This window comes from Lytechinus pictus, chromosome 10, assembly GCF_037042905.1.
Source record: "Lytechinus pictus isolate F3 Inbred chromosome 10, Lp3.0, whole genome shotgun sequence".
Taxonomy (NCBI): domain Eukaryota; kingdom Metazoa; phylum Echinodermata; class Echinoidea; order Temnopleuroida; family Toxopneustidae; genus Lytechinus; species Lytechinus pictus.
Window position 1 is genome coordinate 10,082,787 of NC_087254.1, and position 14,024 is coordinate 10,096,810.

Sequence of the window (14,024 nt, forward strand, 5' to 3'; positions counted from 1 at the left end):
ATTTTCAAAAAGTAATTAAAAACTCATCTCTTTCGTACTTTGTAGTTTTTAAAATATTACATTTAATTAATTCATTGTAAGCGCTTTGGGCCTAATGGGAAAGTGCAGTACAAACAATAAGTAATAATAATAATAAGGTGTGGTTTCCTTCTATTGATCGTATGACTGACCACACGATTCGCGATTGTTTATCTTGTCAGATGAACACTGTTGACCATGCAAAAGAACCACTTCGAATGACTGAGCTTCCACAACAGCCATGGACCGAAGTTAGCGTAGACTTTGCCGATCATCCGAATGGTGATCACATGTTGGTAGTCATCGACGATTACTCACGTTTCGTAGAAGTAGAAATAGTTTCATCTACAGCAGCGAGTCAGGTCATCCCCAAGCTTGACCGAATCTTCTCAAGCTTTGGCGTTCTTTCTGTAGTCCGTACTGACAATGGCCCACCATGCATTCAACGGCGCAGAATTCAATCAGTTTGCTAACTACTTAGGATTCAACCACAGGAGAGTTACTCCGCGTTGGCCTCAAGCTAATGGTGAGGTCGAAATATTCATGCGAACTCTTAAGAAAGTCTACCGCTGTGCAATCGCAGAGCACAAGTGTTGGAAGCAGGAAGTATACAGGTTCTTGCGTAACTATCGCGCAACACCACACTCTACTACTGGTGGTCCTCCTGCGACTCTTCTCTTTGGAAGGCCATTGCGTGCACATCTTCCAGACGTAGTATCTCCGCAGATCCAACATGATCTACATTCTTCAGTTCGCAATCGCGATGAAGCCAAGAAACAACACATGAAAGCATACGATGATGGTCGCGGAAAAACTCAGACATCGAGAATCGCAGTTGGTGATATGGTGCTTGTTCGCAGAGATGGAATGGTTCCAAAGCACCAGTCGCCATACCTCGCGCAACCATACAAAGTTGTGAGAAAGCGTGGATCTCGCATTACCGTCCGTTGTGCCAATCATTACATCACACGCAATTGTTCGCGATTCAAGTTGTATGGTGGTCCAGCTCCACCATTTAGTCATGATGATGATGATGACATTGAACCTTGTAACATTCAAGATGCACAAAATGATCCAATGCCAGCGGGAAATCCGCAACCTGCTGTACCACGTCGCAATCCGCCTCGTGAGCGACGTCCCCCATTACGTTTTCGTGATTTTGTGCCTAACTAACTCGTAACTAATTGGTCACTTGATTATGAATGCCATTATTTTACTAGATAATATGAAAGGTGGTTATTACACAGAAGTGTAGTTTGATGCATATTTTACTTACTTAAGGTTTCCTTAAATTTACAACTGTTATAATTTTTAAATTGGTCAATGTTTAAAGGCACTTAAAGCTTACTTTGATTTTTCATGCAACATTTTCGTGTATATTTACAGTTTTATGCATTATTTTGGATATCAGTAAATCAATTAGAAAACTCTTTGTATTAAACAACCATGAAAATAAATACACACACAAAAAAAATGAAATACCCCAAAGTATCTGTTATTTTGGAACACTGCTAAAGCAAGTATTTGTTTGATTTTAAGAAAAATCATAATAATTGTACTTTTCAGATTCTCATGTTGCAAACTCAATGTCATGCCTAATTGTGCATGAGCAGGAATGGTTGGAATTATTTGTGTTATTATTATGTGTCACACAGTTGGATTTATATGGACATACACTATGTTTTACATGGTCTAATATTTGTATTTGTTTTCCACACGTTTTGAGCAGACCTTTGAGCAAACAAAGGTACACAGGTTTGATACTTATTGTTGTTTTAGATGTAACAAAGGAAAGTTTTTGAGGTATTACTTTGTTTTCACACTATCCAAAAAAAAGGAGGAAAAGGAAAAGAACAGGAAATGCAAGAAGTTTATTTTTTAGCTTAGTTTTAATTGTTATATTAATCACATCTTTTGGTATGCAAACTAAAATTACAAAAAAGCAAATTATGTTACAGTATATTATGTGTTTGAAATTTTGAAAGATACAATAGTACTTTCTATGCAGCCACTTGCATCTAGTTTAATCTGTTTTATATTTTGCTTGTAAAATTTATTTCGAAGAAAACACAGCTCCCTGCATGCAGAGCAGAACAAAATAATTATAAATAAATGAATAATCCACACAAGAACAAAATTAATGTGTTGAATAATAAGCTTTATTCTTTATAGCTATTTGGTTATAAACAAAGAGAATGATGTTAAATCAAAAGTACTTTGATAATTGCATTAATTTGATTTTTTTTTACAAGTTTAGAAGTTTTGAAGGTTACTCAGTTCATTTGACAGGTTTTACATTCTATCCAAGGTGAAGAGGAATGTAGTATCGAACTATCGATACAGAGTGTGTTGATCGATAATCAGCAGAGAGATCGAGAGGTGATTAAAGAAATGGAACAATCAAAGTCAGATCAGCTGTCCATGTAATTTTGTTGATCGTGAACTTAATCAGTTATTATAGTAACATTATCGTGATCTAGCGGTATGATTCTCCTTAAATTTATGGGGGTGGCATGGGCGATGAGGTGATGGTGCCGGGCCAGAGTGTCCGAGGTTCGACCCCCACCCATGCCCTTCCCCCTTATCTTGCCATTCTGAGTAAAGGCGACCGCACACCTTACGATTGGTCTGCGACCCGATTTCAGAATAATATGTGATATAATTTGATGCTAATATTGAGACTTGGATTATCTTACTGTGTAATGTTCTAAATCATCGTATGAATGTTCAAATCTGTGACTATGCTCTCATCCTTATTAGAATAAAAGCGAATTTAATATCTAGTCGTAATGACGTCATAGCAGTCGTACGATTGGCTACGATTTGAAAATAATTTGGCCTTTACTCCAAAATAAAGGCTTGCAATCTTTCAAAATGGTTATATTAGTATTCTTTCAATTAATTTTAACCTCAAATAAAATGATATGTTCTATTCAAATTTTCAGAAAATGAGCAAAATGCGATATGTTCCGAAATCGGATCGCGAACAGTCGTAAGGTGTGCGATGACCTTAAGGCAATTAAAAACGAATGTTGCATAGGATAGCATAAACAACAGCTCAGTAGCATAAATAAAATAATATACTACACCAAGTAAAAAGGTAAATACTATAAACACAGCACAATATCAGCAAGACAATCGTGGAAAGACCGGACATGGTGGCCCAGTGGTAGAGCGTAGGCCTCATGAACGGAAGATCGTGGGTTCGATTATTATCATTATTACTATTATTAATATTATTATTATCATTATTATCATTATTATTATTATTAGTACTATTATTATTATTATTATTTTATTATTATTATTATCAATAACATTATTATTATCTATCATCATTATTATTATTATCAAAAAGTAAAAAAAACATTTGAAATTGAAAAGGTGGACAGTAAACCTGTCAAATACGATCAGAGAACCTTTAAGGTGATAAGTATAATTGCAGCACAATATACACTAATGGATTGTCATGACAAAAAATATATCCGATTCGATTGAAAATGACAGGGACGAAAACTGATAAAGTATATAACATATTGAATGTAAATTATAGAAAAAGTAAAACACTTAGGCTTGCAACAAAGTTTATTGAATCATGATTATTAAGAATAGAATAAGTTAGAATAAGACGAAAACAAAACAATAACATCGGAAAACAAAACAAGAAGAGGAAAGAAACCATTAAAAACGTGCTTTTAAACACGTATCAAAGCGTTGACGTAACGTGAGTCATTTACTTCAAAGCGAGGGAATTGAAAAGCTTGTAAATGAAACTAATTCTCCTTTTAAACTCTCATTTTGGTTTTGATGAGATTAAGAATTATAAAGTTAGTTATTTCCTAACTGGACTGCAGTGCTGATTGCACTGGTTCCCAACCACTAGATATTGATGCACAAATTATAGTTGTTATTTTTTCTATATGTAAGCATTACTTTGAATGGCGTTAAAGGGACATGAATATTTTTTCCACCTCACGACGATGATAGACAATATCATATGTATAATGCAAATCTTTCTTTTGGAAAGGCGCATGCGCAAACTTTAACCAATAACAATCCAGCCTTGGTTGTTGGTAATTGATGTGGAAAGAATAGTCTAAGCGGGATTGATCTAGAGTTACTTTATTGAAGATTTTCTGAAAACACTTTAAATAGGTAGGGGAATTTGTGCCAAACAAAGACAATCAAATTTATGCAGGTCAGTTGAAATGCATTTTTTTAACATGAACTTATTATTCTTCTTTAAGTAATCATATTATATTATAGAAGAATGATACGTTTAATTTTAAGTAATATCGTAAACGATTCCCCCATACACGCATGTTTTAATGATACATCTGTGACATGTCTCCTGATGCAGACTACGACCAATATGTACTTCCTTGTTTCAATGGGATATTGTTTTACCGACATAATCAACACAAGTCTTACACTATTATAAAGGATGCAACTTATTCAAAGCAGGCGCAGATTTCAGACATACAGGTGTTCTCACAATCTCAAATGATGGATGCTAAAAGAAAGTTATGTTTGTTTATTTTCATCACATCATATATCGGATATGCCAAATCCAGCCTTTATATGGCCTATAGCGGGAACACTGCTGAGGTTAGCCTTGGCACCCGTGCAGTGTTTGAATGTTCCTCGTCATCGCAAATCTCTCAAGACAAATTGCGATCCGGTCGGATTGAATGGGGCAGAAACACGAGATACTCGGTGTCTGCTCAAGTCATAGCACGGTGGACAAATGAGAATGGAATTGAGATCTTAGTCGATAACCCCGATGACCGATACAATATTGAAGGTGGAATCTTATCCAACGGACGTTTCAGACAATATCTGACTATTCAAAAAGTTCAACGGATTGACCAGACTGATAATACTGGGTATTACTGTGCTTTATTCAATTCTTCAGCGAGTATGTTGGTTAAATCTGGATATGCTCCATTGACTGTCAAATATCCCCCTGCAGAACATTATCCTCTTTGCACAGCGACACCAAATGACATCACCAGAGAAGTAACACTTGTGTGTACATCAGAGAAAACTACTCCAGATGTAACTGTACAATGGTATAAGGACGGACAGAAGGTGTCAGATGCACATCCGACTGGTTACAAAATGAAATCGACCTATGAGGCCCTTGAAGATGAATTTCGAAGCGAATTCGAATGCCGACTACATTACGTGGACGGAATTGATGTTGAGGTTCGTCGATCCTGTACATTTAGTAAACCGCGAGTGGCTATTTTAAGAATTGGAGGAGAATCTCCAAATGAAGAAAGTACATATCATGCATTTGCTGTATCTAATCCCCCTCTCACATCCGACATCAACTGCACGCTGGAAGAATCTTCAGACACTTCCCAACGTTTCGATAAAGAGTTTCCTGGATATGGGGTGGCAGCCGTAGGACCTGTAGCTCCAACTGATAATGGTAGCACACTGGTGTGTCAGGCCAAAAATGTCTTCGGAACTGAGGATGCCAGGATGACAGTATACAGTCCAAGCGATAACCAGGATGGAGAAACTACTATCTCATCCGTTGTGACCAGTTATATGCCAGGCGGTCAAGTTCTCCAGGCCACAATTTGGCCCACAGAACAAGAGATAATTCCTGGAGAGAATGCGACGTTTGTGTGTAGCTACAGCCTTACCATCCACTCGCACGTTCCGGCAAAAGTAGAGATCAAATGGGAACATGATGATACTGTTACCACCGAGACAGAAGATAATATCCTTTTCATTACTAATGCAGATTATGAAGATTTCACAGAGACATCGGTAACCTGCATTGCTTCTGTAATTACCGATGACCCAATGATCAATACGGTTCCTGAACGCAGTTCTGCAACAGTTCGAATCGGCAAAGCGAGTCCTTGCGACCCAAAACTATTATCCTCAAGTTCGACGCAAGGACAGTCCCACACCAATATGAAACCCTATTATATCGCCGGCATATTCGTTTTGGCCGGATTGGTTCTCATATTGATTATCGCTCTAATGTTTGTAATGGTGAGAAAACAGAAACATCAGAAGAAATCTCGCTCTGACTGGGAACAATCTTCCAGATCTCAAGTTACCTACCGTGCTGATTCTGTCTCTTCAGGAGAAAGACCTGACAACAGAATCGTCCGTCAATCATCCATCCAGCGAGCATTACCGGCCGAACCAAATCAACCCGCACCAACCACGACACTCCGATCCGTTGTGACCTCACCTTCTCCAGCCACTTTGATAATCAATGATTCTGGCAGACACAGGCTGGAATCCATCTCCAGTTGCACCACGTGTAATACAACCACTACGGATCTTCCATACCAGGAGATGGTGGGCGATACTGGTATCAACAAAAGCCGCCACGGAAGTGTCTCGAGCAACGTCAATTTCAAACGCCACGTCCCTCTTATCCGAAGCCACTCTGTATCGGCAACAATGATACCTGTTCCGAATGGAGGCTTCTTGCCTTCAACTGCAAATGACCATCCTGGTTTCCAACGTACGGTGAGCGAAGGTGCTGGTGAAGACTGCTACGAAGATCCTGATGCTATTCGAGAGCGTCGTCGGGCGAACCGAGCTCCTAGCAACGATTACCAGTCGACAGACAATGGCTCATCTATAATGTCAATGACAATGCAGAATAAGCAGCTAGCATCCCAGTATGCCAACTCATCGCTTACGGATGATTCTGTTTTCCTTGTCTGAAATGGTGACGACCTCAGCATTCATCTTCTTGCATCTTTTCAAAACACCACTATTGTGGATTTCTTACATTCCAATGGGTATGTTAATTATCAATACCAACGAAGCATATCCATGTACATTGTAAGAAGTTTTGTTGTCTGAAAAGATTATTATGCTGACATCGTTGTCGATAGATTATGGCAAAATATGTGTAATAGCACCAAATTATCATTATCGAAGCTTGATAGTAATCATACCAAAGCATTAATGAAGATGACGAAGATGGTGGTGAAGACGAAGATGATTGTGGTTTTGGTAAGGATGACGATAGCCTGAGCGACGAAGAAGAAGTTGATCAGGCTGGTGGTTTATCATTATGATGACTATGACGACGAGATTTACCATAGGATTAGGAGACTGTTGATGGCGATGATGATGACGACGACGATGTTGCATGTGGGGATTGCCTGATAACGACAAGAAGGGAGGATTAAACAAGTTAAACAAAAATGCAAAGAAATTGTCGGGGATAGAATAGAAAAGCCTGCGCGAGTCACCTCAATGTGCCTCAACATGTATGAGAATTAAGATTGTTCTCGAATTTCTGTGCTTATGAATATTTAGGCCCTGTTTGAAAATGATGAACATTTTATCAAGGCGAGTTGTAAACTTAATATACTGACAAGTGGAACGTTGTGGCCTAGTGGATTAGTCTCCGGACTTTGAAACACAGGGTCGTGGGTTCAAATCCCAGCAATGGCGTAATTTCCTCCAGCAAGGAATTCGTCAACTGTGTGCTGCACTCGACCCAGGTGATGTGAATGGGTACCGGCAGGAAGTAATTCCTCAAAAAACCGTATGTGCCTTAATCGGTTGCCTATATAGCTTAGTCGGGGTAATAATAATCATGTAATAGCAGGGCCTTTTTTAAGGGCCATTAGCACCGAAAGGTGGACCTGTGCGCTATATAAGTAGTCACCATTACTATTATCATTATTATTAATTGTTATTTTCTTCGATCACAATTAAATTCTTCTGTCAAACTGTATACTTAATTGATATTTAACTTGTTAATTTAAGTAGTAACGAATGAACAGTTAAAAACAATGAATCAAAATGAATTATTTTATGTTATTCCATTGTAAATAACAAAGATCGCAGAGCAAATAGTGGGAGCTCTCACGTCCATTTTAATCACTTATTTCCGCACTTAAATATAATATAATCGGCCTATTTTAATCTATCGTACGATTTACGTCATATTTTTAAATGATTCTCTGATATATTTCTGTAGAGTGTCGATTTTTTTCTTTTATTTATTGAATTGAAAATGCAAAATGTAGTGGGTTATCGATTACTAAACGAATATTATTTTGAAGGGAACATTCTATCATCCGGATGTACATATTTTATGTTGACATGTTGACTTAAGTTTGTTGATATATTTTAAAATGTGATTATTAAGGTTCGTGGTATAATGTTCAATTATTCAGATGTTAATGTTCTGGTGTTACGACTTCTCACAGTCATGGTTATTAAATGTGAACATGTAGCTAAAAAGAATATTCAGATATGAATATGCAACGGACGCAATATTAACATAATTTTGTGTATCTATACACAATGTTCAAAGTTTGATGGATAAGATGCATGCTGATTGGAGTATTAGAAAATATTTAGAATGATGTGTTTATTTTTTTTTATTATTCTGATATCCTCATATCATGAATCGAGCACTTTATTATTCAGTATGACCACCAGCTTTATGGAGTTATTTTCACCCTTATTCAACAGTAAAATGTAAAGGTGTATGTTTAAATCCTTTGTAACCAAAATGATGTTTAAAAAGAAGAGAATATGCACTTAAATATAAAAAATATGGTATGAGATCCCTGCATATAGAATGTTTGATTGATAGTTTATATCAAATATATAGTTACACTGCATTTTGTTGAACGGGAATTTTCAAGACTTGTTATTAACCACAGTAGTGTAACAGATACAAGTTTTATGTTTTTAGTATACGCTTACGTCTGTCCGATTGATAATAATGAAAGCACTGCAAGGTGAAACGTTTCCTGATATACAAAGTAATATACAAAAACATTTTAAAGAAAGCTTTATTTGGACTGGAATATGAATTGATGTGATTCCATTTTGTATAAATTTAGCGGAGATTCAAATCTCAACTGAGAGATTGTCAAACCTCCAAACATAGCTGTAGAAACAATGTGGGGCCCCTGGGAGAAAAGCTTAGCTATTATTGTACATAATTTAATTATAAAAGGCCTATGATAACGTCTTACGATCGACTGATAAAAATTCTCAATTCAATCAATGGAGAGAGAAAAAAAATCAGTCCTACGGCTTTGTTGCAACAGGGTATAGATTGCACAAATAATTAAGGTTTATAAATTTCGTAATATGAGTCACTTTTCATCACGTTGTGTTGGTAACATCAGGGTTCCGTTTTGAAAACAATAACAAATGCATAATTTCAATAACAAATTGGCTATCAGCCAATTAGATTAAAGGATTTCAGTGGCTTTTAACTGTTACTGTATATTATTTTGTTATTATAACAAGTTTTATGAAACGGACCCCAGGTCCAAAACATTAAGTAAACACACAAATAGGAGAACTGATACTCTCGCCACTACAATATTTTTGCGTCATCCGTACATCTTTTAATTTACATATATTCTGTATATAGGCCTATACACAGTGGCGTACAGATGGGGGTGGCTTGGGGGCTCTTGCCCCCCACAAATTTTCACGACAAGAAAAAAAAAGAGAAAATGGAATAAAAAGAAAGAGAGAAGGGTGAAATATTACATTATTTTTTTAATATTAGGTAAAAACTATTACAAAACAGGATTTTAGTTGTAATAAAAATGTCGTAATTTCGCTCGCTCGCTTTGCCCCCTCGCAACTTTTTAAAATAATTTTTTACTAGATACGCAGTATGCTGCCCCTAAATTTTTTTGGCTCATTACGTCACTGGCTATACGTACATATTCTATTTCAACGATAGATATGCATCGATTATAAATGACAAATATGACCGATTTGAGATGTGTTTTGAACGTTTGAAAATGGACGCAATCATGTTAAACTCTTATCCTAATTGAGGTTTGATTGATGAATTGAAGAATATTTCATAATCATTGTCGTATTACAAAACGATGAAGTATATCGCAAGTGAGAGCCACACAGTAAAGTCATAATTAGACTTTTGAATGCAAGTGAGACTGAGGAAGGGGAAGGGATATTGAAATGGCCTTAAAACGTGCCAAACAGGAGATATTAAGAGGGAATGTTATGCTACAATCAAATCAACAATATGTCTGCTCAATGTCTGATATAACATCGTCTTTTGTTGCACAAAATATTGTATTTTATATGCATTTTACCATTAAACAATGTGTAAACTATTAATTACTGTGTGTGTCTGTGATATTGCTGTGTTTTTTTCACTGACAAGGAAATCAAGGTCTGAACATGCTGGAAGTAAAAACGAAAATCTGAAAAAATACAGGTTGGTGCTGATAGATCGGATAAATAAGAAAAGATTTGAGCGTTGACAAAGTTAAATGACTATTAATTAAATAGGAACATCAAATCGATTGATCATTGTTACTCGAATTCTGACACTCTTTATACCAAAATATATCATGACACAGATTTAAATTAATTTGAATGTAATAAAAAGTTCAAAATTCTTGCCCCTTACGTCATGTCTGACCCCTAATTTTTTTTTGAGGGGGGGGGTGGTCATTTCGCTTTGGATAGTGGGATTTATCTATTATTGAGGGAGATCGGAGAGGGTGCTTATCTAGGTCTGTGTATTTAGGGCAGAGCTGGTCGGGGGGGGGGGGGCTGACAACACATGAAAGTCCGAGGTTGGACCCCCAACCATGGCACCCGCCAATTTTGAGCAAGGCATAATGTTTCTTTTTCCAACGTATAAATAAATAGAAACGTTTAATGCGAGCGCTTGTTTTACATTGAATATACTTTTTTTATTGGTGTGTGTGGGTTATGAGAGTGTGTGTGTTCACGCGGACGAAGAGGGGGAGAGCGAGAGAAGGGCTTGTAAGTGTGTCTGCGCGCCCGCTGAGCTGAGAGGAGTGTGTGCAGCGGCGTAACAGGGGTCGGTGGCCAGGGGGGGCAAGAGCCAAACATTTCCCGGTCATATCATGGAACAGGCAATGGCGTCATAAGGCAAAAATTTTGAGGGGGCGATATGGCGTATCGGGCAAATATATATATATATAAATATAAGCGAGCGAGCGAAGCGAGCGAGCAAAAATTTTTGACATTTTTATTGCAAAAATCAAATTCAGTGTGATAGATTTTGACATAATGTTAAAAAGATGATATCATATTTCACCCTCCTCTCCTTTTTTCTCTCTTTTTAGTACGCCACCGTGAACAGGATTTTTGTTATGATTGTGAGCATCAGGGCGAAGCTCTATATGCTCGAGGGGGCCGAGTATGGCGCTTCTGGCAAGAAGTAGCATAATATAGGTCCCGAGCGAGCGAAGCGAGCGAGATAAAAAATCACCTTTTCATGAGAATCTAACATGACGATAGATTTAAACATGATATGCAGAAAAATATAATACACTTTCCTTTCTTTCCTCATTTTTTTGTTTGGTTGTAGAACTTTTGGGGGCCATGGTCCAAACTCATCCATATAACAGTGCTTTATGGGTGGGGTCCAGGGCAGAGCCCCGGAACCTCTTGATATCAAAGCCATTTTAAACCTTACAGATGGCCACTTATTTTAATCAAATTGCGTGTATATTTATATAGCTTTAACACAACACATAAATTCAATACAGTTGTGTATCGTAATCATCCAAATATTGTGAGGGGCACACCATAGCAAATGTGGGAAAATTTGTAAAAAGTCGCCAGCGAGCGAAGCGAGCCAGAAAAAAAAATGGCCTGTTAAAATGAAATTCTAATTATGTGATAGATTTTTACATCATTATAGCAAATATCATGTCATATATTTTTTGTCATTCATCTCATTTCGCTGCCTCCTTTATTTTCTTTTATTTCCCCTTGGCTGTGGAACCACCCCGCGGTACGCCAGTGCTTCAACGTAAAGCTTAATGCAGGAAGGGTCCATATAGGGGCCCGTTATAGAACCCATTAAAGGTTACAGATGAAGAGCCGCGGTCTTGACTCTTGGACAGAGCCTTTGGAGATTTAGCAAGTTTATGATAGACTTTAATACGACATTATGATATATACCATCCATTTTTCTTCCCGCTCGTTATCTCAATCCTCGGCAGCCCGGTAGCTAGTGTACGTTATCTTGTCCCTATTCTTTATTTTCCAATTTAGATTTTGGATAATTCCATTCTGCCTTTATTTCCCGCTTTTGTTTGCCTTTTTTTCATCTTTAATTTATTTCCCTGTCTTATTAATCATGCTAATGTATTTGAATATCGGGGCGAATTGTTCTTTCTCACTTGTTCTTTTTTCCTTCCTTTTCCGTTATCTTTCCGTTTTCCCTTTTTTATGTTTTTTCTTAGTTTTCTTTTCCCTTTTCCTTTCCCTTTCCCATTTTTTCTTCCCTTTCCCTTTCCCTTCCCTCCCCCCTTTTTTTTCTTTTTCCCGTTTTTTTTTTATTTTCCCGGTGAGCTCCGCCAGGGGGGGCAGCTTGCCCCCCCTGCCCCCCCGCCTGTTACGCCACTGAGTGTGTGGGGTGGGTGGATGAAAGAGAGAGAAAGGGAGACAGGCGCATAAAAAGGGAAAAGGAGAGAGAGAGAAAAGAAGAAAAAGAAAAACGAAGGAAGAAAAGGAGGAAGAGAAACAAAGAGAAAAATAAACAAGAGTAGATTGACTTTTAAGTTTAAATTGAGAGGATAAAATGTACGTTTAAAAGTATATTGGAAATACAAGGGATGAATGATGAATCCGGGAAATAGAGAAAGTGAAACCGGAAATAATCATGCATGGATTCTGATCGCTGTGATAGCGCCCTCAATTAAATAATGTTATTGATACTCTATCATAAACATATTATTTTTAGATTATTCAGCATTATAAAGCTTTTGGTCTCTGCTTTTATCTCATATCATATATATAAATATATATATATAATAAAGGAGAGGAAAATCACTCCCTATTTTGTTATCAATCAGTGGGGGGGGGGGAGAAAAGGAAGAAAATACTTGAATCATAAAAGATTACTCAAAAGTTACAGTGTAATTCTATATTTGGGCATTTTAGCAATAACTTCGCAGACGCTTTCTATAACACTGATAATCTTTTGTAAAAACACCTTTATAAGAAAACAACCTTTGTCGAAAACTGATAAATTAAAACAGTGGTGTCGTCATGGATCTGGATAAACTACTTTTTAAAAAAAATCGTCTGGTCCGAATCTTAAGACGATGTGCTGTCCCGGTCCATTAACTTTCGACAGTGACCTCTAATCTGTCCATTGTGACTTGACGGGCATTTTCAATAGATTCTCAATGTTTCAAAAAGCGTCTTCGAAGTGGGTGCTTGAATACGCTAGTTGCCATGTTAATGAATTTAGACACAAGTAATGGTCGTTGTTTCCTACAAAATGGCTGGCACCAGGGATGGATCTAGGAGTTTCCAAAAGGGGTGGGGGCATTTTTGTTCAAGAAAATTTGACAAGCAAAAAAAATAAAATGAAAAAAAAACATCAACAAAAAATTGTTTTCACTCCAAAATGGAGGTAATTTTGTTCCAGGAAAATTTTAACAAGCAAAAAAAGAAAAAAAGTCCTCACTTGCTTAATCACGTGAAGCGGGAATTGGCATTTTCAATTGTCATCAGAGCTCCTTTTCACAGGAAAAAATTGACTGTTAACATTACGGGTTACCCCGTGCACTCTAAGAACATATATAGGGCGAAATGGGTGGATAAGGGTCGAGGACTGACCGCCTTTTCCATATAAAAAATGCAGTTGCTTCTTTCTTTCGAAATCAGTGTTTTACTGCAACTACTGTAATTTAGCTTTAATGGGTGATATCGTTTCCATGCACCCATGGACCTACATAATGAATCCTTTCATGGAAATATGAATGTGAGTAAATTCTTATAACTTGTATGAATTTTATTCTTTTGATGATTCGAATTTGATAGGCCTTTCTTGCATAATTCATCCTTTTCTATTTATCGAACGGAGAATCCAACTTGCTATTTATGTATACATATTCATAATTTCGGTTTAGAAAATAAACAAAAAATTCAATGTCTCTATGAGACAAAAATATATTTAAGAATATTTGCATTTTCGGTATTTAATATTTGTCAAAAAATATTTCGTA

At 37.0% G+C, this 14,024-nt stretch overlaps 2 protein-coding genes across 2 annotated transcripts; both read left to right on the top strand.

The window, feature by feature from the left end:
* The first annotated feature begins 444 nt into the window (after positions 1–444).
* LOC135155772 (uncharacterized) lies at positions 445–1,191 on the top strand. The gene has a single exon (XM_064105997.1). The coding sequence runs from the start codon at positions 445–447 to the stop codon at positions 1,189–1,191; it is 747 nt and encodes a 248-aa protein (XP_063962067.1).
* Positions 1,192–4,429: 3,238 nt separating this feature from the next.
* On the top strand, positions 4,430–10,140 carry LOC129269817 (uncharacterized). The gene has a single exon (XM_054907297.2). The coding sequence runs from the start codon at positions 4,522–4,524 to the stop codon at positions 6,721–6,723; it is 2,202 nt and encodes a 733-aa protein (XP_054763272.2). The 5' UTR covers positions 4,430–4,521; the 3' UTR covers positions 6,724–10,140.
* Positions 10,141–14,024: the final 3,884 nt, after the last annotated feature.

Bases quoted from the DNA above. Each gene is read 5' to 3' on its own strand.
- LOC135155772 (XM_064105997.1), top strand. From the start codon at position 445: ATGGCCCACCATGCATTCAACGGCGCAGAATTCAATCAGTTTGCTAAC.
- LOC129269817 (XM_054907297.2), top strand. From the start codon at position 4,522: ATGATGGATGCTAAAAGAAAGTTATGTTTGTTTATTTTCATCACATCA.